Raw genomic sequence first — 27,215 nt, forward strand, 5'->3', positions numbered from 1 at the left:
TCATCTCAAATGGTTGTAATTTTATTCTTTGTGCTCTGGTGCCACAATATTTAGCTAATAAAAGAAGGGGAACAGTTGTACAAAGGCAGGTATTTAACTTCAGGCTGGTGAGAGCCAGGGAGTGAGGCTGTCTTTACTCTTTGTATTCCTTCTAACACTCAGTGGTTTCAGTTTCCTTGTAGACAAGGAAAGGGGAAAAGACAACTCAGTTAAAATCAGAAGACATGTAAAAAAGTAAAAGATACTTTATTTTAGGATTTCTCAGTTTTTAATCAGATTTTTCAGGTGGCTCTGTCTGAGCTCAGGGATTGTCCAAAAGGAAGTTTGGCCACTTGCAAAGGGCTCAGTGGCACTAAAATAATCAACTCCCTGCCAAAGAGATGGAAGAGTTTAGTTTGATGGATAACTTGTGTGCCAAAGTGAAAATATCCCCCTTGGACTCTCCAAACTGGAAGCACCAGATAGTAAAGCTGCAGTTGGTTTAAAAATCCCCTAAGAAACCTTCCCTTTTGTGTTTATAATTCAGAATTAAATTGGGGAATTGTTCCTTCTGGTTTTCCAAGTGTCTGCTTCCATCCCAAATCTGAGCCACATGTCCTTGTGGGGTAAAAAGCAGAATTTTCTGTAAACCAGCCTTCAAATCCACAGTGCCAAGCCCAAAGTCTCTTGCTGTGCCTTGCTCTCCAAACTCCAGTCGATAAAAAGTTCCTCAGCAGAATCCAAATTAGCACCAGGAAGTCATGACCTGGAATGTGGGAGTTGGAAAAGATCCATTTATTCTGCAGGGTGCACAGGGAAACCACGTGTTCCTGTGTAGGAAATTCAGGAGAGTGGTGAGCTTGACCCTGTTATCCCAGTGTTATCCCAATCCCTTTTTTTTTAATGCCCAAATATGTTATTATTCCTTTGCTTCATTCTGGGCTGACAGAAACAATTTAAAAATATTCCTCAGCATGTTGGATCTCTGCAGATCCAGGGTGCACCTGACAGGAGTTTGTTCTGAGACCCTTCCTATTAAAAACTGGAGGATTATTCTGACCCTTGTACCCAGCACTGCTGAGCAGGTGACAGTCAAATTCTTGGCTTGATTTCCAGCAAGCTCTGGCTTTTGGCTCTCTGCAGTGGATATTTATTGCATAAAAAGGGGGAAGCATCTGAGACTGGTTTAAGCCAAGTCCAGGAGTTTCCCTGCCTGCCACAGCCACGCTGAGGAAACACCTAAGGAACTAAAGCATCTCTGCTTTTATGGTTGCTTTATAAATAACCACCCCAATCCTTCCTGAATTATTTTTGCTAGTTTATAATGTGTGTAGAGCTTTTAAAACTGGCAAACCAAAAGCTGGCTCTGTTGGTTTTCTCACGAAATTGTAGCCAGAGCAGTGAATTCATAGCTAAGCTCTTACTCAGAGGCTACTGTATTTATAAATAACTCTTCACTGTGGCCCTGTTTCTCCAGCCATTACTCACTGTGAGTAGCACTTACTCAGGAGCACAGAGTAGCAGAGAAGTAGATGATTCTGCTGTCATTACTCACAGTTTTGGTACCCTGGCACATCACAAGGTCCATTTTCAAACAAGGCATCACTTTCCTCAAAAGTGGCAAGTTTTCCTACATGGCAAAACTACACTTGCAAAAATTATCCTAAGGAATTAGTAGTGGAGATAAATCAAAAATTAAAGCAGGGAAAAGTGGGAAGAAACTATAGGATGGTGTATTTGGAAGGGTGTATGCCTAAAGTGGTGCTGTGTTTTCTCCTTGGGCACTGTCGGGAGTGTGGAGCACTGATGGGAGAGGCATCACCTCACCCCTCCTGCCACCACTCTGCTTTGCTTTCAAAGTGTAAATTAACTTAAAGGTTCAAGGCTTTTGGGAAAGATTCCAAAACAGAGGTCATCTTTTCTGGGTGGTTTGTTGGCTGGCCTGTGTTTGCCCACATCTCTAGTGTTTACCAGCTGAGGGAGTTTATGAAATTTTGATGCAGGAATTAGGTTGTTGCTCATCTTGTACCTTCTTGCTCATATTATTGACAGTACCACTGAACTGCTTGAGGCAGATAGTATCTCAGTGATCACTGTGCTATTTCAGCCCTCCACTGCTGACAACATCAGAAGTGTTTTAACAGGGTTTTAATGGGCAGCCTCTGCAGCTCCTTGGAGGGTTGCAAATAGCTGCTGTGAAAAACCTTTTCTGCCACTCTGAGCTGACATGCCCTCCTTTCCTTCCCTTCCCTTCCTTCCCTTCCCCATCCAGCTGCTGCCTGTCTCTGTGGCTGCAGCACTGCTGACAAGTCCTCCTGATGTGGGCCAGGCTCTGTGCAATCCCTGCATCTTTCAGGGGAGCTGTGAAGAGGAACAACAGGGCTGTGAAACCGCTGGGAAGGGCAGGGACCCAAACCCCTCCACAAACCCAACAGCATCACACCAGTTCCACCCAAGCACAGCACAGAGCTCTCATGTTTTTCATGATACCCCAGAGCAAGACTTGCTGATTCTGAAGCAAACAACCTTTATTTTTCAGCAGAAAACAGAAAGGGATGGAATAAATCCCCCCTTTTCTCAAGACAAAGCGTTGATTTGATGGCAGCAGTTTCTAGCTGAGTGGTTGCCTTGCTCTGCTTGTTACCAGAAATGAGGCTTGGAGAGCAGCTTTCTTTGCACTATGGAAAAGCTTTATCCACCCTATTTTGCTTAATATAACTATAATGTGCCCTTTATCACACTTCAACTTGAGTAATCCCAGTTTGGAAATAGTGCAGAAATGCCCATGGGAAAAAGCACAAGAAACGTAGATTATAAAAAACACACAGGCCAAGCTCAAAAGATCCACTGACATGTAAATTTAATTAAAAAATTATAGGTTTTCAATGAGGGCTTGTGTCTTCAATTTACCAGTTTCCATGACTTCTCCAGCAAAAGTGTTTCATTTTTGCATTCTTGGTGGAAAACACGCTGAGGGCTATTACAGTCTCCAAGAAGAGTCTCTATTCTCTGTCACAGGGAAAAAATAAAATTACTCAAAATATGTACACTTGAAATAAGTAAGAAAAATATCCACTTTCCTGTTTTGTTTTATTTCTATCCTCTAACAAAAGTTAAACTTTCCAGTAACCAGCAGTGCATGAAAAAGCATGTCCTAACTGTATGAATAAGCTTCCTTTTGATTGCATGTGCAAATTTTAGGGTATTTTTGTTCTTTCCATGAGTGGGTGAGCAGAAGAAGAGCTGATGGCTAAAGGTAGAGGCTCATGATATAAACTGTCACTATTCAAAGAGGATTCTAGCTTAAAGAAGAAAATCCCAAAGTTTTATTATAGAAAATTATTAATTTCTTCACCAACTGCATGTTTTAGAGAAGGAATCCCAGCAAGGGAGCCTCACCTTCCTTGGTGTGATGTCCCAGGACCAAGGGGTGTCCAAAATTCAGAGATTCTCCTCAATGTCCTCAGCCTTAAATCCTGAGGGAAAATAAAACTCGAATCTCTTGGCTGCAAAAACTTAAAAGGAAAATCCAAAGGTCTTTGGAACTCAGCAGGATTAAATGCTTTTCTTAACTCTATTCTTCCATCCACTCTTCTTTCAGCAAAGCCCTGTGCAGGCTGAACCTCTCAAATATCAGGGTCTATAAAAGCTACTTCTGCTTAATACCCTTTATTTCAGTTTTTAATGCAGTAAAGGCAGTGGCTTTTGTGGTGCTTTCTTAAGTCCAAAGCAGCTACTCAAAGGACCAAATCTTTAGGTTAAGAGAGAGGAAAAAACCCCTTGTCTCTGGAATTTCAGCCCCTCAGTAAATAAATGCAGGAGCTGTGACTTTCACACTTTCTGCCTCCAAGCTTGTGGGTTCTGCTGCAAGTTGCAGCACTGAAAACCACTGTGGTTTTTGTTTCTCTAACTTAATTAATAAAAACAATTCATCAGTAGCTGATGCCTTTCAGAATGGTTTTTCCCTGAGTCAGCTTACTGTGGAAGAGGTTCATTATAAATTACAATGAGCAAAACAAAAAGAAATAGGCAGAATAAAGCTTGTGATGTGGTGGGCTTCTCTTAGCAGAGTTTATTTGAGGGAACTTGTAGCCAGAATGCTGCATTCTCATTTATATACATTGTTCCATGTCTAAAATGGAAAAAAAAGGAGTTGGAATGAGCAAGAGCAGAAGGGACTCAGGGAAGGAAAAGGAGCCAGTGCTGCTTTAGAGTTATTTTTATGCAGATTGTTTGTCACCTGTGCTGGTTCAGTGGCTGCTTTGAAGTTAGTCTGGCATTAGTGTTGTGCCTTAGGCAAGGTTGTTTGCTGCCTCTCTGTCCATGTTATTTCACTTGCTTTTATGTTCACTTCTATCTCCTAGATTTGCCCTGCCAGTTTGGATGTAATTGTATGAAACCTGCCTTTTGGTTTTATCCTGTGGCTTTTGCTCCCACCAGCCATCCTTTACCCTGCAGAGACACCTGGTGAATGAGAGGCATTGGATTGGCCTGGTCATTCCTGAATTTCCCACAAACAAAAATGTAATATTTTTAATTCTGTTTCTTAACATGTTCTAAACATGATCAAAACCAATTAGAATTCAGAGGGTCAGAGACACATTCATTCCAAAGGGGGAATCTGATGTAATTCTGCCTCTGATGGTTGGACCCCATGATCCTGGAGGTCTTTTCCAACCTGAATGATCCCATGGCTCATCTGGGTGCACAAAGTGATTTCAGAGGATGGGTCAGGATCTGCCTGTCCAGTAGGCTTGGACTGTGCAGGATCAATGCAGAGATTTAAGGGATGAATTCATCACTGCAGCTGTTCATTGAACACCATGGAACAGAAACCAGCCTGCAATTGCACAGGTTGTCACTGCTGGAATCCTCCCTGTCTCCTTTCCTTTATTCCCAAATATGTTTTTATCCCACCTGTGTGGGGACAGGCAAGGTGCTGCTCAGCCAAAGGGCACCTCCTTAATTCAGGGTTGAAGAGTTCCCTTAAAAACAGACCCTGTGTGTAACTCCGGGTTCAATCACCAAAAAAATGGCTAAAATTTCCTTCTGTTGCCTGTGCTTCTTCAGCATGTGAAGCAAATGTAAACTGCAAATAAAAAAAATTTAAAAGAATAAAAAAGAGGGAAAATAAAATATCTCTTGTGCCTCCCTGAGATTGCCAGGTCCAGTACACAGCACCCATCACCCCAGGTGCCCAGGCCAAGGCCACAGTGACAGAATGAGACTCTGGGTCATGCTTTTTAACATCCATTTGTATTTATGGCCTGATTCTGGAGGGTACTAAATGTATAAAATATGTATGTTTAAGTGATGTATTTGAATCTCCAAGTCACTCCACTGTTAATGTGCTTTTAAGTGTTTTCATGATGATGTGCTTAGGTAGGAACAAATTGAGCTTGTAGGGAAGTTTAGGGAAGATAAAATTTAGGATGCCTCGAGCTTCTTCAGATGGATTTAGCAGCAGGAGGAGGCAGGGCTGGAGTGGGGCTTTCCTTACCTTTCCTTTCCTTATTTTGTCTGCAGCATGGGCCAGTCAGTATAAAACAGAGATGTCAGTGAGCAGCAGATCAGTGATGGCTTTGGCAGAGGTGAGGGTGTCCTGCTTGTGGCTGTGGCCATCCCAGACCTCTGCCATGGCTCTGTGCTCTCCAGGGGCTGAGATGAGCCAGCTCATCCTGCAGATATTTCAGTCACATGCTGCAGAGCGTTTTAGGCAAATTTTGTTGAAGCAGCTGTCGGATGAAAGCGATCAAAGCTCAGTTTTGTTCCTGGAGCTCTCAGAATGTTCCTCTGGGTTCCTGGGGCTGGAAGAGTCACGTGTGGCAGAGCCACACTGCCAGGCTCTTGTGCTCTGGAATTGAGAGGGAAATGAGGATCCTCTCCCTCTCCTTGACTTCCATTGCTGCTCTTCCTCGTTTCCATGCGCTGAGGTCTGGCAGTCGTGGAACTGGGCAGCTCCTTTCTAAAATGCAATATTTACCCTGTGCCACTTCTGAGTCTGTGTCCTCAGTGACAGAATTGATTCAGTTGGTGCTGCTGCACTTTTAATGTTCCCTTTTATGTTCATGTTTGTTCCAACAGAGTGGCCACTAGCACAGACGACTTGAACTTGTATCACCCGCAAACTGACAACGCTGGAGCCACCAGTTTGTCATTATCCCTCCTAGTGTATCTGATTTAATTTTGCAACACTGGATTAATTCTTAAAATTGCAGTGCTTTTTGCTCGTTAATGGTCAGTAAATGATTCGGGGTGGGGGGGAGGGTTGGTGGGGGAGTGGAATTCATCAGTTTTGCAGTCGTTTTAATTCTTCTCGTTTTAAGTTGTTCTATAAATATGTCTTTATGGATGTAGTTTTACTAGCTTAAAAACATCTAATTGAAAACAGTTGCTTAAATCTCTTTGGATCAAGGAGGCAGTAATAAGCAAAGAGAGTATCTTATCCCTGCAATCCAGAAACGCTTAGTGACTGGTATACTCAGTGCATGTGTAATCAGCTTCTTGTTTCATCTAAAAACCTTAGCTCTCTTGGTGTGATTTAGTACTTCCCCAGCAGCATGGTTTCCCTTGTCTGTAAGATTATCAACGAGTGAAACAAAATATATAAATCAAAAACGGCCTGAGAGGCAGAAGTGTTTGGAGAACTCCCAGGTTCATTTGTGCCCTCTCGTCGTGGGGCCGGTGCGTTGCAGCACGTCCTCCTGGGCCTTCATTTGAGTCTTGCAAATTAACATTTTGCTGTGCATTATGTAATGTTATTCTTATGACTTAACGTTTGCATCAGGCAGGGCTGATCTCTGCTATTTTGTAATGCCCCCCAGCAGATGAAGCCTCTCTTAGAGGAGATCAGCCTGGGCATTTACCCACTGACGCTGCTTGGGAGTCCCAAACCACTGAGCTCCAGGGATAAGAGCTCGGATAGACCCCTGAACTCTGGGGGATTGCCTTTGGCACAGGGGGTTATTGCTGGGATTTGGGGTTGGGGCCTTGTGTACTGTTTGTTTAATGTCAGAAATGTGGATCCTTTCTGGCTGATGAGATGTAATGAGTGCAGATCCCCGTGCACGGTGGGGGGATGCTTGGATGATGTGAACATTCTAAATTATGTTGTTAATATATTTAAACAAAAATTACTGATGACCACTCTGGCTGCTGGCCTGTTTCTTCAAGGCTCCTACCTGTGTCCCTCTGGTCTGAAATGTGGTACCATTTTCCAAAGGGATTCTCAGAAAGTGCCCCAGCAAACCTGGGAAGTCTGGAAATGATCCGTGGCTCGTTTCCAAGTGGGGAAGCCAGGGGAAGAAAACCACTCTGTGCTGGGGGACAGGGAAGGAGAAACCACAAGTTTTTCTTCATGCAAGTGGGAAGTAAAACAGGTTAAATTACCTGAGATTTAGTGATTTATTTATTTTTTAAAACATCTGTGTTATTCATCTGAATTGGACTGTCCACATGGTCCATTGTAATGTCTCATTAGGAGTCATAATTAACAGAGGTGGTAATTTCATAAATTGCAAGCCCACATTTAATAAGATTTTGTGTATCTTATTCCTTAAACAGGCAAACTGTGCCATGGACTTTACTAAGAAAGTTGTGTCATTTTCCTTTTTTATTTATTTTCTCTTGAAATGTCAAATAATTTCACACGAATTTATCACTCTGAAGGATTCAAGATCAGCAGTGTGGCAGCACCACAGGACTAAGGAGCACACACTTGTGCAGCATCTGATTCCTTGTCCAGGGTTAAAACTCAGAGTTCAACCCCTGAAAATTCTTTTTCCAAGTCTTTGTGATAAGCAAGCAGCACTTCACACAAGGCCTTTGTTGGAAATCACCCGTGATTTGGGGCTTTAAGAAATGCCTGAGTGTATTCTGCCCATCTAAAAGCCATCCATTACAAAAAATAATCAGACATCCTTTTTTTTCTCTTGTACATTTGTGTCATTCTGCGAATCAGAAGCATTTTGTGTGCTGAGGGCAATGTGCTTTGCTTTTGGAATTCCTGAGTTTCACTAAAACCCTGGGGCATAGTTTGTTCAGGAGACCTGAGGTGACCTGTAAATGGGAGCTGCTGTGTCCCTTTGCTGCTTAGCAAGATCATTTTAAAGAGAAAGTGAAATGTAGTGTCTGGATATAATGTGATAACATTATAATCCAAAGAGAAAAGCAGTTTTTTATATTAGCTGACCTATTGAAAGCACATTCCTCTAAGATGGGCAGCTTCCTCATTGGCAAATGACAAATCTCAGATGGAAAAAAAAAAAAAAAAAAGGTAACTCTTCTGAACCCAAAAATCCTTCTGCAGGCAGGAGTGGGGCTGAAGAGCTCCTGTGCAGGTTTGGGTTCTGTGCTGCTGCTTTGGATGCTGAGCTCTGTGGGAGAAAGGAAATCTGCTTTGGTTGTAGGGTCATGTGCTGTCCTGTTTGGGAAGCAGCCTTTCCTTTCTTAAAACCTCAGTTTTTCCCACTGGCATCCCAGTGAGTAGCTGTCTATAAACACACTGACAGTCTAAAAAATAATGAGAAGGGACCTGCTCATTGTCCTCATTTCCCATGGAAAGCAGGAAATGTCATGTTTGAGCTCCTGAACTGCTCTCCTGCAGTTTAATTCACCTTAAAATTAATTCAGAATTTTTATTGCTGTTGTCTTGGATGAGTTTCTCAGCTCTAAATATTTGAGTTTCCCTCAGGGGGAGGGTGAATCTCTGTCTCCCTGTGGGTGGGGTGTGGTGAGGACCTTCTGCATCCCCAAACTGTGTCCATCCAGGGCAGCACATCCTGTTCTGAGGTGCAAAACAAAATTCTTGCACCAGTTGGGAATTTGGGGGAATTTGCTTCCATCTGACAGCGTTTCCAGATGGAAAGGAGCAACTGCCTGTTCCTGTATGGGGCCATTTCCATTCCCTTCCACTGGGTTTGGGGCTGGGGAGGGGGATTGGCCTCCCCAAACTTTGTTTTCATAGCATGAGAACAGATGTTATTCCACTGCACTATCTGGAAGCTTTTCCTCCTCCCCCAGTCCTGCTGGAGGTGCTTGTCTTTTGAACCAAGGCAAATTCCACTGGAAGTGTTAGAAAGTTCAGTTCCACTTCCAGGGGTTTTTAATGATTCCTCCCCTCTCTTGCACGGTGGGTTAGGAACGTGTTAAAGGCAGTGGTAAAGTAATTTATGAAGGGCAGCTGGAGTTCAAAAGGTTCAAATATACAAGTTCAGTTCCAGCATCGTTTGGATCTTCACACCTCAGTGTCCCAACAGAGAAACTGGATACTGAGTTTTTACAGGTTTTACTGTAAAAACTGAGCCCTCCAGAACTTTCAGTAACTAATGGATTTTGCAGGAGTGATTTGACTACCCTGGATGTCCATTAGCTGGTTTGCTTTGATGTCTTTGCTGGAAACCTAAATGGCTTTTACTTGCACTTTTCTTTTTTTTACCAGTTCTATGTTTGCAGGAGATGTCTTTTGTATCACAGTAGCCAGTAGGAAAAAAAAAGTGATGTACTCAAAAATTGGAGGAGCATTTAATCACATAATATCCCAACTAGAATTTAAACTGTGCTCTCCAGAAAGTTTCCATCTCCAGCTCACCAATCCTGAGCTGACTACATGCAGTTTTAATCTCCTGATTCTTGAATTCATTCTTTTCTGGGTGGTTTTGGTGGTGTTAAATTTTAATCCTCAGGAGCTCCATTGTACTGAATCTATATTTCTCTCTTTTCCTTGCTTGTCCTACTTTATTACTGGCAGTGGGGTTTGAAATATCATGAAAAATCTGTGTTTTCTAATATGGGGATGATTGATAAAATAGTTTTCTACCTCATGAGTAGTTTAAGAAAGTTTCCTCTTGTATTTATTGAGCTGCCAGGTACTTGGCATCATTAATTTCATGTTCCTATTAGAGGTGCCTGCCTTTGGTGTGCTGCTCTTATAAATATCTTGCTGATTTAAAAGAATTTTTCATCATTATGTTCTTCATGTGCCCCTTCCACTGAATTTGTCTATTTTCATCCCAGTGAGAATTCACTTTGTACACTAATATTAAGATCAAATTTACTCTGTGTTGCAAAATTACACAGAATTAGGAAAAAAACCTAAAAAAAATACTGATTTTCAGAGATATTTCAGTGACAATTCTACACATGGAAAAACTGGCTGGCACAAGAGCAGAGGAATGATCAAACCACTTCCATTTGGAGGAGGAGGCATGGGATGGGCTGGGGGTGTTCCTCCCTGCCAACAAGTATTTAGGAGGAAGGAGGTGTTGGAGCTGGTGTGGTTCCCCACACAAGGGTTTTATTTTGTGGTGGAAAATCTAATCTTTCCGAGACCATTTCTCTTGGGTCTAAGTCTGAAGTCTGCTTTTTATTGGGAGATTGGCATGAAATCCACAGCACTTAAGAGGATAAAGGCTTTTGTCTCCAAAATGTACATTTTTTTTGGAACTGTAAAGGCAGTGGAACAAGAAATGGTTTTAAGTCTATAATGTTAAGATTCAACCTTATAATCCTTTCTCAAGTAAAAATATGTTATAGATCAATTTTATCAATTCCTATATTTTTTCCATGTGTTTGAGAGCATTCACTTATTAAAAAAAAAAAAAAAGGAACCTTCCACATTTAACTAAAAATTGAAGAATTTTAAAAGTTAATTACAACCTATAAGGAGCTACTGTCACTAACTAGAGTGGCATCTTTTGGTTCCTCTGTAGGCACTACTTGATTTCTGGGAGAAGCATGGCAGATTTTAAAATAAATTCAATAAAATACCATTTCTCTTATTGCCTTTCTTATTTGCATGGTCACTTTAAAGGACCCCAAAACCTGTTTGTACATGAGGACATTGGGCAGCTCCTCAGCTTCAAGGGAAATTAAATCATATTTTGAGAACTGTTGTGCTGTAAATAACCTGTTTGGAGCCTTTCTCTGCTTCTTAGAAATATTGCAGGAATATAAGAAATACAAGAAATCGTGGGAAGAAGACAGGGCAGGCTGAGGAAGGGAAGAGCTGAGAGTGGAAAAGGTGGGAGGAGGTGGCTCTTTTCAGTCTGGAGGGAAAGGGGACAGAAGAGACAAAATCAAGAGAAGGAGTTTGAAAGGAATAAAAGGAGAAGACTTCTTCAGTAAGTACATTAGAAATGATCTCAGAGAAATAGATGGAAACAAGAGCAGACCCTTGACTAATGTCAGTTCTTCTGGCACCACTGACTTAAATCAGTTTACACTGATTTAAGCAGACTGGCTCACATTCATTTTTTAATCTCAACTTCCCAACTTCCTTGCTTAGTATACTTAAATTTTACTTTTTCAACTTCATAGATTAATATGCAACAAAAATAGAATTGCCACAGGTGCTCACATGGAGAGAAAAGTGATAAAATAGGTCAGATGTCTGATGAGCTTTGATGTCAAACTGGAAGAGTGTGGGGCTGGGTGGGATATTGGGAAGGAATTCTTGGCCCTGGCACAGGGTGCCCAGAGCTGCCCCTGGATCCCTGGAATTGTCCAAGGCCAGGCTGGACAGGGCTGGGAGCAGCCTGGGACAGCTTTAAGGTCCCTTCCAACCCAGATTATTCTGGGATTCTCTGTTTCTATCTGTTTTTCCAAAAAGCCACACTCGTGGCTTGCCAAGAAGAACCACAGCCTGTGACATTTTACAAGTGAGTTTTCTCCCCAAAATTCCTCTCACACACACACACACACACACAAGTGTTTCTTCTGTTTGCACTCAGCCTGGGGAAGGCTTTGTGCCCTGTGCAGCTCAGGTCCTTGAGCAACACACAGAATTAAGAATTTTCTCCAGTGCCTCATTTTGACAGTTGGTTTGTTGGCCACTGCTTCACTTCCATTCAGATGTCAAATTCAGAGCAAAGCATGGGCAGTGTGGGATGCATTTTTGGTCAGGGAGCAGCAAAGGGCTTTGGCCATCCCTCCTCCAGCACTTTTAAGGCACCTCCTGGAGTCAGGCTGGAGTGCTTTTAAAGTGAGCCAGCATCACTTGGATGTGGCTGAGGTGCAGCAATTTGGGAATTGCTCCCAGCTGGTGGAGAAATGATTTCCAAGCAAGCTGGGTGGCTCTTTAACCACTCTTCCCAGTAGAAATAAGCTAAAATATATAGAAATTGTTGCTTTGACAAATAATCTAACGAGCCACTCGACTTGCTTTATGTATTGAATGTAGTTGCTTGACAGTTATTATTATTTTCTAATGATATTAAGTTATAAATTATTAACAAGTGTTTAATTTCAGTCCAAACAGACCCAACAAAAGGGATTTGTGCAGTTATGAATTGCAGCAAAATACAAAATTGTTGAGCTTTTAGTAAACCCAAACTTGGAGACCCTGCTTATTTCTCCCTCTTTCAACAGCCAGTCATGAAACTTTCTTGCCCTTTTCACCTTTAAACTTCACTTGAACTTGGAAAGAAGACTTGTGAATTGTGGAGGGGGGGAGGAAAAAGAAAAAAAAAAAAAGGAAAGAAAAAGGGTGGGGGCTGGGGGGAGAGAAGCTCTGATTCTGTGTTACCGTAACAGTAATTCTGGCAAAATAATCCTCCTCTTGTGCACGAGTGTCTGCTACTGCTGCAGGGTAATCAGCTCACATGACATGCCTGGAGGCTAAGGCTGGCCTGGGCTTTCTTTCTTTCTTTCTATTTTTTTTTTTAAAGTCCATATTTAAACAAAGGCTGATTATCCAAACAAGAATTTGGACTGCATCAGCTGGAGCAGTTAAATTATAGTTAGTAAAACTTGGCACCTCCAGAGCTTGGAATGCTACAATTACAGCTGGATCCTCGTTTGGTAGGAGCCGTACAAAGTAATAAAAGTGGAGATTTTTATCTTTATAGGACATAGCTTAACTCTTTGAACACAGAGGACTGAGTGCCAAATATTACAGTTAGTGCTCAGACACAAAATTCCAGGCCAGGAAATGGGATAAACAGTTGTATCCATGCTCGTGTGTCCATGCCAGCACTCGGGGATGCTGTGGCACTTGGAGGGGATGTTCATCATCCTCCAGGACTCCTCTGAGATAAGGAACAAGAATACCAGCAGCAACTTGTTGTTGAACTCCCTCGTCTTCCTGTTGTCTTTTTGACAGCATTGCTGTGGTTTTAGTTGAATTTCTCTTCTTTTTTGTGTTTCCTGTTGCTGTGAAAAAGCTCTGTGTCCTTGAAGGATCTGGGCAATCCCTGGAACTGCTGTGATTTTCATCCCTCTGGAAAACTGTCTTCAGTGCTGGCTTGAAATCCTGGTGGAGCTGCTCCAGGATGGGCAGGAGGCAGGGGGTGAGAGGCAGAAGTTGAGTTTCATTTTAGCAAACTGCTGTTGACCATTCCAGACTTGTTCTCACTCCTTTCCTACAGAGAGGGCTTGGCTTTGATTAGTCCCTTGCAAAGCTGAACTTTGGCTTTCTGGTTGTGTAATAAATAGCTCTGGTTGCCAGTCAGAAAATGAAAGTTCTCCTCCTAAAATTAAACCAAGAGCCCTTATCATTAGCCTAGAACAAATCAATGTCTTTGCATTCATTGCCATGGAGTGGGGCCAGTAGCTTTCCCTGATGGAGCTCTGTGCATCAGTTTATCTCAGCTGCTTTTTAAAGAAACTGTTTGTTGTTTGCATTTTCTGAAAACCTTAGTGAGGAATAAGGATTGAAATTCAAGCAGTCAAGACTATGCAGAGTGTTTGCACGAGCTCACCTGCTAGATAATGTTTACCAGGCTGTACCTGGAGTTTTATCTTTGGTCTTCTTTGCACAGAATAAAAGTTCCCATTCATTAAAGCGTGGAGAAGTTCATTTCCTTTCTCGTGGCAGTTTTACCATGTCCCAGGGTACTTCTGTCAGTGACAAATATTATGGATAACATGTGATTGCTGCTGGGAGAGCAGAGAGCAGGGTTTCTCTGAATGGAAGGACATGGCTTTTCTTGCCTTGAAAACCAAGAAGTTAAAGATTTTTCATCAAGATAAACGTGCAGATCCATAAGGTACAGCTCGGTCTGGGAGGAATGATACCAACTGGAAGTAAGAAAGACCTAAGGAAAAATTGCTGGTTAATGTTTACTCTTTAATTACTGCTTTAATGGAGTGACTTTACAACGTGACCTTCCCATGGTGGCTGCTTTGGAAGGGGGGACTTGGGTGCTGTGGGCTCCTGGGCAGGAGCAGCAGCTGTTGGCTTTGGATCCACACTCAGCATTTTCCATGCTCATGGCCCAAGGGAGAACTTCTCCCCCTGGAACCAGAACTTTGGGCAACTTTGAGCCCCTCCCCATAAAACTCCTGATGGAGCCTGCAGGAGGAGGAGCCCTGCAGTGTGAGGGCCAATATTTGGACTTTATTGAGGTTTCCTGCCTCATGAGAGGCCATCAAGAGCTTCTTCTCCCAGTTTTGGGGAGGGATTTGGTTCTTGCTCTGTGTTCCCCAGTCCTTTGCTGCCTGCTCAGTTCTCAGCCAGCACTGAGGAGCAGCAGGGACACCCCCATGAGTCTTTTCCATGCCAATATTTCATTGCAAGCACCAGCATTTGCTTTCTGGCTAGAAGAAATCCTCTGTTTATTCCATCTGCTCTCCTTGCTTTTTGCCTGTGTTGAGCAGACTCATCTTAAGCCACAGTGAGAGGACTGAAGTGCTGCTTTGCTGATTGAGGGTTTCCAACCTGGATCCTGTGTGTCCATGAAGGAAATTGGATTTAAGCAGGAAAGGAATCCACAGGGCAGATTGGGATTGATCACAGAGCTGTTGACAGAGGGAATCTCAGATTTGAGACTCTGCAGACAGTTGGGATATGCCAAGGGGGAATCAGCAGGAATGATCTGTGGGTAAATGTGAGCAGCAAGCTCTACATGCAGGACACAGCTTCAGTCCAGCAGCTTTGCTCTTCAAATATTTCCTGTAATGCTAATTAAGAAACAATCTTGGATTTTAGGTAGCCAGTATTGTATTCAGAAATTATTCCCAGTCTTGATTTTTCTCATCTGTTGCAGTAATTCATCTCCTGTTTCTCCCTTCTCCTCTGTTTGGTAGATTTATTCCTGGATCAGCAAGGGAGGCAAGGAGAGGAAGCAGGGCAGGAGCTGGGGGCCATTCCAGAGCTCTCTTGGAATCACAGTTCTCACCCTTTTTATTTCATGGACTTACTGAGAATTAATATTCACTTTAACCTTAAACCAGTTCAGATTAAATCACAGAGGAAAAAAGAAGAAAGTTCATGGTGAGGGAGTCAAAGTGAGAAGGATCCTCAGTAAAATTTCACCAGGCAGTCAGAGCAGTACTTGGGAAAGAAAATTTATTTCTCATCATGCATGGATCCTATTCAAAATGCCCAGTGTGTTAGGAAACAGAAATAAAATATTTTGAACTGTTTTTCTCACTGATATTGTTGCTGCAGGAGTCACTCTTGCTCCAGATGCATTATATATAACAAGCAAAATTATTTTGAACTAATTTTTTCGTAATTAATATTAAATATAAAATACTTTATATGCAAGCACAAAAAAACAGTTCAAAATTTGCATTTTTATCTGTGTTTTGATTTTTCAGGACTGGTGGAACACACAAAAATATTTGTGGCCTTCTGAGGGTAGCAGGGATGCAAATGGTTTGGGAGTTGTTTAAATCAGATTTCTCAGTACAGTCAGAGTTTTAGGTGAATGGAACAGCAGCCAAATCTGTTGGTTCTTGTGGGTTGATTGTTTGTTGTTTAAAGCTTAATTAAAGTAACTTTTGCTTAAAAAGGAGGAAAACTCAAATTAAATGTAGATATCTGTGATAACTCTGACATGCAGCTTTTTTCTCACAAATTGTGCTTGGAATGGAGGTTTAGATAGATGGCCATAGCTGAAAATAATAATAAGGGAATTCTATTTATGCCACAAGTTAAGAATTCCCATCACAAGCAAATCCTAATTTACTACTTCATCTGATTTCTGATGGGAAAAATCTAATTGCTTTTGTACTGGAAATAAAGTTGATTGAACTCTGAGTTTTTCCAGTGCCTCCAAAGGTTATTTCCCAAGCACTGCTCTTTTACAAACTACAGTGGTTTTTAATTTATCTGCCTTTTTCAGCAGATGAACATTCACTATTATTATATGTAGGGGAAGGGAGACTCTTAATTCTGATCTCTGTAATGTATTGGGAGGTGGGACATTATTTGACTTCCAGAATTTCACATGAAATCTCCTATTAGAGATGTGATGGCAGAAACTCCCTAGAGATAAAACTGTGTGATACAGGGAGCAGCTAAATAGAATTTTTGTGGGTTTCTTGGTTTCTTATCAAGCTCTGCAGTTTCTTTCTAGAAGGAAACACTTGAGGACTCCTGCTGCCTATAGGAACTGTTCAATCAGTATTAACAGGCAACTTGTCAGGAGCACAATCCTTAGAAATCCTTACTCTGGATGTCCCTGGGCTTTAAATAGCAAATGTCAGTCATGAAAAACAGGGATTTATTTGTGGTTTTTTATTTGGTAAAGAACTATAGAAAGTCGATTTTGTTTAGGAAGCTAAATAATAAAAAACAAAATTGGTTTTGCATTTAATTTTCATAGAATCAAAAACAATTTCCTCACATTTATTCCTTTTAGTAATTTCTGTTGATTTAGTAATTTCAGTTGACCTGAGTAGTACCTGGTGAGGGAAGAACTGATCACAGGCCAGCAGCTTTATCACTCACCACAGTCTGCCTTGACAAAGTATTTAACATGATCAGTAAAACCCAGCTTTTCTTGTGAGATATCCAACTCTCTCTGGTTTTGGCAAATCCCAAACTATTTGGAGCTTTGTGCTGCTGCAGGAAAGTTTTGCTTTGTAGCAAGCCCAGGGAGAAAGGCTCAAAGCAAGGATGGTGGTATCCCTCAAACTGGGATCAGACCTTCCAAACCTCAGAGATTTCCACCAGAAGCTGCACTTGAAAGCTGAGGTGGGTTTTCCTTCTCCCAGAACTTGTTTTGCCATCACTCTGGCAAATTCCATGGAATCCTTTCAGGCAGCAGGGTTGGGAAGGACTGCCATGAGGAATGGTGCTGGATTTTGTGGGAAGCAGCACATTGCTGGAAAGGAGGCAGAACTCCCCAAATGGCTTTGGTTGGGTTTGCTTCACGCATGCAGGAATTACTTAATTGGCGGAATTACGTAGCTGGAGAAACCAGTTGTTTTTGTAATTATGGTGATGTTTGTGTCTGCCAAGAGACTTCCAATGCAGCAGGTTTAAACTGATCCAATTAGGAACCAAATTGGGGTAATTAACCTCTCTGTTAATGAAATGTGTGCACGCACGCTGCCCTCAGTCCCTGCCTTGGGTTGGGTTTTGTCCCTGCCCTGCTGCAGAAAGCAGATTTAGCTCCATATCATCTATATTTAATAGAATAATTTCAATTGGAAAATACCTCTGAGATCGTGGAGTTCAAGCATTGCCAAGGCCACCACTAACCCATGTCCCCAGGTGCCACATCCACAAGGCATTTCAATCCCTCCAGGGGTGGGAACCCCACCAGTGCCATGGGCAGCTGTGCCAGGGCTGGGCAACCCTGAGAGTGAAGGAATTGTCCCAAATATCCAACCTAATCCTCCCCTGGTGCAGCCTGAGGCCATTTCCTCTCATCCCAGTGCTTGTTTCCTGGGGGCTGAGCCCCACCTTGCCCCAAACCTCCTTACACTGAGCTGCAGAGGCACAGATCCCCCCTGAGCATCCTTTCCTCCAGGCTGAGCCCCCCCAGCTCCCTCAGCCTCTGCTGCTGCTCCAGCCCCTTCCCCAGCTCCATTCCCCTCTGGGATGGGCTGGAATATCCTCCTGAGGAGAACTTTGCTGATTGCTGGGACTCTGCACCCTCAGCCTGAGGTCAGCTGCACTTTGGAGGGATGATCCTCCAGGGAGGGATGGTTCCCATCACAGAGCCCAAAGATCAGCTGGCACATGGAGCAAATCAGCTATTTTTGATAACAGGGACTGTGATGGACCCTGGACAGGGTTCCCCATAGTGTGGCTTGTTCAGTGCTCAGGGAATCATTCAGGAAGAGTCACCCAAGGCTGATCTCAGTGCAGAACTCACAGAAGGCTCCTCCAAGACAAGGAGCTCTCTGGATAAACTCCTGTGTGCAGCACTATGGAAAATTTTACTCAGCAGTTGCCTTCCCTTGAAGTTGATTAATACAAGATTTCAGTGTTCCCAGTCCATTAATCTTCACAAGCACATCTGCATACTGAAAAATGTTTTTAAAAACAACATTAAAAAAGAAAAAATTACAGGCGCTGATAATTTTGAAGATAAAAAGAACTTAAAAGAGCAACAATAAACTGTAGTTCACTTGCATGATGTGAATCCCAATCCAATGTGAGAGAGGGGCTTTGCCACTTCAAATATTTTAATTGAATAAGAGGAAAACATTGAAAAGTGGTTGTTCTCCAGCACTGGATGCAGTTCCCACTGTGAAATATCCTGGCCTGTGTTGCATCAAGTCATAGTATCTTGCAAGTCAAAAAGGTATTAGGGAAGTGTTAGAGACATCACAGGAAGAATTGGAGGAGAATTTTGGGCTGTTGGGAAAGTTAATTGCCCTGAAAAGAAACTAATAGTGGAGGTGTGTAAGAGTCAAATGCCAGCAGAGCAGGATTTGGGATTTAAGGAGAGCACAGCTAAAACTGGGGAGCTGAGCTGGTTTTTTCTAGCACATTTGTTGGTATAAACAGGGTAACAGTGATGTCCAGATGCCTGATATTTCCTGAAAATGAGGATTTTAAGGTTTCCCTTCACCTTCTGAAACTGCAGCTTAATGAACAACAAACCCCACAGTTAGTTTTATGACTCTGGATTTCTGTTTATTTTACCAAGTACTTCTCTAGTAAGGAGATACCTGGAAAGTCTGCCAGGTAACTTTGTGATCCCTTTCCCATTTATCCCAGAAGCACTGAAAGCCCTTATTGTACAAAGCACTGTCTGCTTCAAGGGGAGACAGAAAACAAAACCTCCTGAGCTCTGCTCAGCACTTCAGGAATTGCTTTGGGAGGAATTTGGGGCTTACAGCTCAGGCAGGATCTCACCATGAACAGCCTTCATCTGATGGGCTGGGACACTGCCAGGCACCTTCTGCCAGCTCTGGGGACAGCTGTGACATCTCCAGGGCTGAATTCCTGTCTCTCCTCCCAAGCCAAGCTCTTCCAGCAAGGCACAAGAGCAAACCAAGCATGAAAGAGCTGAAAGTCTGGAAAATTCAGTTTAGCCCTTATTTAGTTCAGATTTTTACTGAAAGTAACTGGATCCTAAGTTCATTTAAAGAACTAATTTTCTAGATCCGAGTGTTTTTATAGGGAGGGGATGTTGTAAAGGAGTTGTTTATAATGGAGTTTATCTTAGGCATGGAACTTTTTGCCAGCCTAGTATCAGGAACAGTCTGGAAAAGCCTTCCAGTGGTGGTAGCTTAAGGAAGGGGACCAGGGTGGGGGAGAAAACCTAATAAAAATAGCTGAGATCATTCAACAGTTATCAAGAAACAGATACTGCAATTTTATAACAGAGAGCACTAAAAGTATATGCACTCTTAAAAGGCAATTAAAATGTATACTCCAAAACTATAAAACATTTTCTTTTCATCTGGAACATTGAGGGCAGATTACAACACATTAATAACGTTTTGTTTACAGTTCAGTTTCTGATGGCTTCCAAATGCAGTCTGTGTAGATTAACCAGAAGGAGTCCAGTTCTCTTTTAAGAGAGCTTGTAAAGGAAAGCAATGTGGTAAGATTGTTATGAAAAGCTGGTGTATTTAGGAAATAGCACTTAGCAGGGTCTCTCTGAATGGCTGCCAGGTCAGGAAGCTGAAGTGCAAGGCTTGGCCCTGGTTCAGGCCCCCCAGTCCCAGCTCCTTGACCACACAGTACGTCAGGAGCAGGAGCCCCACCACGCCCCCACGCTTGGCACCAGCATTTTCACATAACCCAGCGCTCCACAGGGAGGGAGGCAGCTTATTAAAATAGAAATGGATAAATAAAACAGGCCTGGGAATGGAGCAGAGCCTCGGTCCCGCTGCTGCTCCTCATCCTCATCCCCATCCCCTGCCTCCCTCGGGCTGTGCCAGCCCTGCCTCTGGCTGGGGCAGTGCAGGAGCACCAGGACACTGTCCCAGGGTCTGTATTCAGTGGGGCAGGCACTGACAGGACAGGGGGAATGGCCTTGAGCTGATTTAGATCAGAGGTACAGAAGGAATTGTTCCCTGTGAGCTCTGGCACAGAGCAGCTGTGGCTGCCCCATCCCTGGAGGTGTCCAGGGCCAGGCTGGAGCCTTGCACCCATCACTGGAAGCAAACCCTGCTTTTTACTCTCCCATTTGCAAGCCTGTCTTGATGTTCAGCTCTAAAAAGAAATCCAAACTTGGTTGCATGCTAATGAACCCACAGCTTCACACATCTCTGGTGTGGGGTAGTCTGTCTGAATTACCCTCTGGAGCAGCCTGGGGCAGTGGGAGGTGGGGAGAGGCTGCCAGGGCAAACAGGTGCCTGAGCTCCTCTCCTGCCCTCAGCCTGCTATATCCACTGCAAAAACTTCTCCACATAATCCTGCAAATTCTCATTCTCATCCCAAATTGTTTCCTCCACATGCTATCTCCCTTATTTTTGTAATCACAGGAGTGGGGAAAGCAGCATTGGCCTGGAGTTAAGTTTAATTCATGATATTGTGACTTCTGCACTCCTGGGGACTTTTTCTTTGCTGTTCTCTATTGGGAAAAGGTGAGAATGGGATTCACTGCTGCCCTAGCACACAGTGTCCTTCTTCAGAATCTCTGTCCACATTTCCCCCTTTTCCCTAACAGCCAGCTCTGTGTTAAGGAGAATAATACAACAGAGAAGCTTTATTTTTCTGCACTGCTGCAATGGTATATTTTATATCAAATGCAAAGGGAACACAATTGCTCTCCAGTCACTCCTTCCTGAGAGTTGTCCTTTGGCTGTGCTCATTTCCCTGTGTAAGTAAATGCTGATCATTTGTACAGGCTGTTTGCAGGGCTCTCAAACCAATCTCCTGCCCTTAGAAATTGATCCCCTGGTTAGAAAAATCTGCTTTTCACAGCCACTAAGTTCACCTCAAAAATATTTTTATAGAGAAATGGAGGGAATAAAGTGCATGGTTCCATTCAGTGCTTGGGTTCCTAATAACTCCTGCCTTTCCTGGGAAAGAGCCCTGGGTATTTGTAAGATGATGTACATCAGCAACTCATCCGTTTGATGGGAAAATCTAATAAATTGCTGTTACTCAGAACTGAGTAATTACACACAGAATTCATGTGTGTGCATGTGAGAGAGGAACTTCAGCCTGTTCTTGGTTTCAGACAGTGTCTCATTAAGCCACCCTAATGCCTGGGATATGCAGCAGAAGACTCGGAGCGTTAACACTTCCATTCTCATCTCCATAAATGAGGATTTGAACACATAATTCCCTGAGATGAGTCTATACCTCTTGATTTTTATTTCTAAATCTATGCTCAACTGGCAGATGTTGGGGAATAGCTTTTAGCATTTTTTCATTTAGATTCTGATTAAAAGATACGCTTGCTTTTTTTTTTTTTTTTTTTTTTTTTTTTTTTTTTTTTTTTTTCCCCTTAAAACCAGCAAAACTAATTATTCATGAGCGCAAAAATCATCATCCCCGACTAGGAGACGTCTCAATTGAGGGTCAGCAGCAGATAATGTGAGGTCTGTAACAACTGTGTCCCAGAATGGTGTTTCTGGATTTCATTATCTGCAGGAATGGAGGAGAGGAGAAAGTTCAGGAGCTGCTCCTGCCTCTGCTCCCACCCGGCCGTGCTCAGATCCCCAGCGCCGTGTCAGGAGCCAGGGAATGGGGGTTTGCTCCGGGCTCTGGGGTTCCTCTGCTTCCCCTCTCTGGCCTTCAGCTCTCAGGGTATCATTCCCAGTGATTGAAAAGCTGAGGAATGGGAAGGAGCAGGGAAAAACTGGTTTTTAAGCTGCTTCAGGGTGACTGGATTCCTTCAGCCGTCCCTGTACTCCGAGACTCCTGGAATAGCAGTTTGCCCGGATTTATTATTCACATCCTGCCCAGTTCCTGGTTATTTGTCACCACACCTTCATTACCATCAGGATGAAAACATTTTCAGTTTCTTTGCTGTACTCCTGGTTTGCTTCCTGATGTTGTGCAGCACCTGAAGTCGTGATCCTTTGGGCAGCTGGAGCAATGGGGAAGGATCCAGCCTTGTACCACTGTGCATTGTCTAAAACCCCTGACTCGGAGAAAAACAGTATATCTGATTTCATTAGCTGAGAGATCATAATCCAATTATTTTATTTTTAATTTCTCTTTCCTGAGCTCTTTTGCAGATGCTGCTTTTTGGCCCTTTGACAGAAGCCTTTCAGCCTTCCTTATGAAAATCCCAGATTGCAGCCTTTCGTGGGGGTATTTCTTGAGTTATAGAGTTAACCTGAGAAGGCAGAAAAAGGCCCTTATTACTCTGCTACAAGCTGCCAGCTCCTCACTAATATTTTAAAGGTGTGGGTGCATGTGTTGCTCTGGTGTAGTATCAGTTCTCTCTGATTTTGTAAACAGAGCCCTGTGAACCCTGAGTACCCGAACTGCGGTGCAAAGGCAAAACTAAAATTACTCATTGAAGGTCATCTGTTTTTACTGACACACCAAAGGTCTAGCAGAAGGAGTGAGCAAGCATCATATTTCTCAAATACAAAATTTTTACAGTGGGAACGTGTTATAAAACATTCTGCCAGTGTTGTTTCCCTTGGGATTTAGAGTGAGAGACATGCAGGCTGACAACTCTCTTCCTGTTGTAGGTCAGAGCTTCAAGGAACTCTGTAATCTTCCCACCAGCTTTACTCTCTCCTGGAACTCACGGTTAAAATTAGATGCTGGCTGAACTTTAGCAGTTCAATTTGAAAGCTTTTCAGAGGCAAAAGTAAAACAACTGCAGAGGGGAGTTTTCTCACAGTGCCATTTTGAGAACTGCTCTGTGCAGAGAACGTCCTCCCTGAACCGGCGGCTCTCTTGCCCCTGGGTGTTTTCATAAATCATGATTAGCCAGAGAGGCAACTGGGCAGCATGGAAATCATCCCTCTGGGTGCTTTCTCTTGCAGTGGGGTAGCTTTCTTCAGGATGTTGCATTTTGGGTTGATTTCTGTTTTTCTCACAGTTTCCCCTCCTGCCCCACTGCTTATCAAGCAGTTTGTGCCCCAAAGTCAAAGATCAAACAAACAAGGGGGGAAGAGTGGGTGACACAGCCTTACAGTAAGTGCTGTGAGTTATGGACTGCAAAAGCAGGAATTGGGCAGGAACTGGGCAGGAACTGGAGTAGCAGCAGCCTGGGCACACAGTCAGGAGGGTGAGGTGTTCTGCTTAGTCTCTGCTGCAGGATGCTGTGCCCGTCCCGCTCAGAGCCCAGCCTGCCTTGATTACCCCTTTTATTCAGGACTCAAAACAGCTTGTAAACTCTTTTATCATTCCTTCCCAGATTGTGTGGAGTGCATTGTAGCCTCCCCTTGCCTTTTCCCACATCTGTTTTCCAAACTCATTACTTTCATGTTATTAGGTTCATTGTAAGCGCTGTATTTATTTCCATGATGAGAGTTTATTTTTTTATCTTTGGAATTAATGCAACAACTCCATCAAACGTTAATTTATTTTAGAAGAATCACCATTTATCAATTTTTCCTGCATATTAGCTGTTGCTAGCACTGACTTTGTCCTCAGACTGATGCCACCAACAGTCCTCAGAAGCTGTTCTGAGTTCAGAGATGCTGTGCTGGGAATACTGTTTGGAATTCCAATTTCTTGTGATAATAATACAAATACTGTAATTTAGGAGGATGCTCTCCTGAGAAGAGCTTTTGTCTCCTGCTTGCTTGCACAGAACCTCACACAACATTAATCCCAGTTGAGCCCAGGAGCTTTTCCTTAATACAAATATTAACCTGAGCCCGTGGCCAGTCCCACAACTGTCTGAGGATGCTGCAATGTCTGTGATTATCCCTTACCAGGCTGATCATTGTGCCTATCTCACTCTTACCTCGTGGTTTTGGGAGGTCTGTGTGTTATTTTTGCCACCTGTAGTTCCTGCTCCCAGTTTCACATCAGGGTGTTTGGGGCCTGGCTGATTTTTGGTCTGTATTAATAAAATGTCTAAAATATTTCCTGGGGCTGGGACCATCAGGTGCCTGTGCCATGGGAATAGTCAACATGATCCCAAATTCCACACAGTGACACGAGGTGGGGTTAGCACAGCTCTCCTGTGTTTAATCCAGCTTGGAATTTAGGATAAGAAATCCACAAACACACCATGTGCTCTTCATCGTTAATTTCCCCTTTTTCTCATTGCAACAATGGACATTTCCTACAGATGAGAAAATTATGTGTATGTGACTAATCACCCTTAAAAATTCAAGTGGTATCTGTTGCAAAATCTCTGGAAGAGAATTTTTTCCTGGAAAAATCCTGGGAGGAAATGTGCTCTCCCCTGTGACAGTGGCTGTGCTGCCAGCCTTGGTGCTGACGTGGCTTTAGGGCTCTGTGGGCTGAATTCTTTGGACTTTAGGGACAGATCCTGACCCCACAGGTGATTCTGGGTTCTGTGGATCACAACTGCATCAACCACTGGGGAATTACAGATGTTTGTGCATAAACTGTCCATCCCAAAGGCATCCTGAAGGGATTCCCAGAAACTTCTGCCTCTCCTCCCTAAATCATGTCCTAAATCAATGAGTTCAAAGGGATATAGAATTGTATTTTATTGTGTTGTAGTTTATCAAAATTTGCAGTTTTCTTCTTGTTGTCCTCAGGTGCTTTATTTATTTTATTCAAGGTGAAGGCACTTCACATTCTGGCTTGGAAACATTTGCTCTCTGTTAGTATCCAGTAACCTCTGCTGGAAATGCAGGAGAAGCCTTTGGCAACTGTAAGCAATTCTGGTTATTAATGCCAAAGCTGTAAAAATGAAAATAGGAAGTCACTGCATAGGCTCTGAGTGTTAGTGTTGTTTACATTCCTAATTTGATTCACATATTAACCACAATTAACATTCTCTCTAGATTTCAAGCATATGTTTCTTCTATCAGAGATTGGGTTTTTTCCTCTGGTGCTTTACTTCAGATTGTTCCTAGCTGGAAAAGGCTGGAAAAAAAACCAGGCAGTGGGGAAGAATTGTGATTTGCATTATTTTAGGAAATCTATTTGTTGGAATGGGGTGGGGATGTTCTGTTGTGCAGTGACACATTTAGCTGTGGTTGGGGGGGGAATTTTTTGAAATTCACCTTTTTTCCCTCTCAGACTGGGAGGTGGTATTCTTGATTACAGGTGGGATAATAAAAATAAAAATAAAAATAAAAAAAAAAATAAAAAAAAAATAATAATAATAATAACGATAACAATAACAATAATAATAATAATAATAAATTCTCTGAAGTCACACCACTGTTTGAATCCTGCTCCTTCCCTGCTCCTGATAATCCCTCCTTTCTCACCCCACCCCCTGTCTGATCTCCCTCATCCCCCCATTTTCTTTCATAGCCCTGTGGGCTATGGAGGGATTAATTGTACCAATAAACACAACTTTATTTTATAGTTTTATAGCACGATTAGCTATCAAATGCTCTGTGCTAAAATAACATTTGCTAGGCTGTTTCAAGACAAAGTTTTGTTAGGCACAGTGGGCCTTTAATCCCCGGAGGAGTTCAGCTAACTAAATATAATATTAGTTAACATACTTTACTGATGTTAAGAAAATACTTCTGTGCTACTAAGAGATCCTTAGCCATGGTATTCCACTGGCAGCAATGGATCTTTTCCTTTGCATGGAGTTTGGAAACTGGAGAACAATTTAGTTGATTAATTCTGTTCCCTCTTTTAATGGTGATAGATTTCTTCTATTGGAAATTCCCATCAGTGTTACAGACAGCTCTTGATTCTGTCATCGTGCTATTAATTAAGATATTAGAGGAAATTGCTGTTTACATAAGCTTTGGAGAGCTCACAGTTAGGAACAGCACTTCATCCCTCTTGTGCCATTTTTCCACTGATCTAATTCCCCTGCCTCGGTTGGGCTCTTGGAGATTTATTTCTGATACAATTCCCTTTACTCCAAGCCAAATCACAGGATCCCAGAATAGTTTGGGTTGGAAGGGACCTTAAAGATCACCATGGGCAGGGACACTTCCACTGTCCCAGGTTAGTCCAAGCCTCATCCAGCCTTTCCTTGGACACTTGCAGGGATCCAGGGGCAGCCACAGCTGCTCTGGGCACCCTGTGCCAGGGCTTCCTCACAGGGAGGAAATTCTTCCATGAGTTGGCAATCAGTATTATTTATCCAATATCCAGAATATATTTTCCCAAGAACATGAGGATTAAACTACAGAATAATCTTCCAAGAGGTGTAAAACATTGAAAGTGAGATCAATGTGTTTGTAGAGAGCAGTGCTGTGTGTGAGGGAGGGAGAGATGAGATGCTCTGTGATTTCTGAATGCACTTGGAGTTTACATGTGGGACCAAATGAGGAAGACTGAGCCCACACCCAAGCAAAGCATCAAGCAATATTCCAGTGGAATATTCAGGGAGCTCTCTTACCTCTGAGGAACTTCGGTCGTGTGTTAAGAGCAGGTGGGTGTCCCTAGGATGGATTGTCTGTGATCTCAAGGGCTGCTCACTGCTGAGAGTGGCTCTGAGTTTCTTGCATGTTAAGGACTCTGAGAGTCAAACTCTCCAAAGTCTTTCAAGTGACCAGATTGTTATAAAATCCATGACTCAGTGGCGCCTTTCCTCCTGTCCTCGCAGTGTCGCCCGCCCTTTATGCTATGTTAGCAACTCATATGTTTTGATCCAGTATAATCCAAATGTATTTAGTCTGTATTTTATTCCACTTTGTAAACACGTTTTTTCCATAGCTGCAAATGTCTCCACAATTATTTGTTTCAATTTGTAAATTGAACAAAAGGCTTTAATAAACAATGTCCTCAGGCCGCCTCTCATCTTCTCATGAAGAAACATCATTTCTAAACCCAGCAGGCTGTAAACTCCTTAGAAATTCAAAGGGAAAACTCCCACCATTTTGTCCAGCTTGGCCATTTAGAAGTTCAGAGCACTTCTTGCCATGAATAAACTCTGTGGCTGAGTTTGTAAATAGAGTTTGGGATGACAAGTTGGTATTTTGGAGCTGGTGGCACTGCTCTCATCCAGTGGCACCGCTTGTGGCAGTGAGAAGTTGTTGGAGGAGACTACCAGGCACTTTATTGC

The 27,215-nt window shown here is 42.8% G+C and overlaps 1 protein-coding gene across 8 annotated transcripts in view; it reads left to right on the plus strand.

Moving 5' to 3' along the window:
* The window catches only part of BCAS3 (BCAS3 microtubule associated cell migration factor), a 292,590-nt gene that overhangs the window by 189,374 nt on the left and 76,001 nt on the right, over positions 1–27,215 (plus strand). The window contains exon 23 of one of the 8 annotated variants that reach the window (XM_056506361.1): positions 6,064–7,125. The exons of the other annotated variants lie outside the window; for them this stretch is intronic. Within the exon in view, the coding sequence (XP_056362336.1) occupies positions 6,064–6,089 (26 nt within the window). The 3' untranslated portion in view covers positions 6,090–7,125. Of the gene's footprint in view, positions 1–6,063; positions 7,126–27,215 lie in introns of those variants that run through there. 8 annotated transcript variants of the gene reach the window in all.

This window comes from Oenanthe melanoleuca, chromosome 19 (assembly GCF_029582105.1).
Source record: "Oenanthe melanoleuca isolate GR-GAL-2019-014 chromosome 19, OMel1.0, whole genome shotgun sequence".
NCBI classification, from domain to species: domain Eukaryota; kingdom Metazoa; phylum Chordata; class Aves; order Passeriformes; family Muscicapidae; genus Oenanthe; species Oenanthe melanoleuca.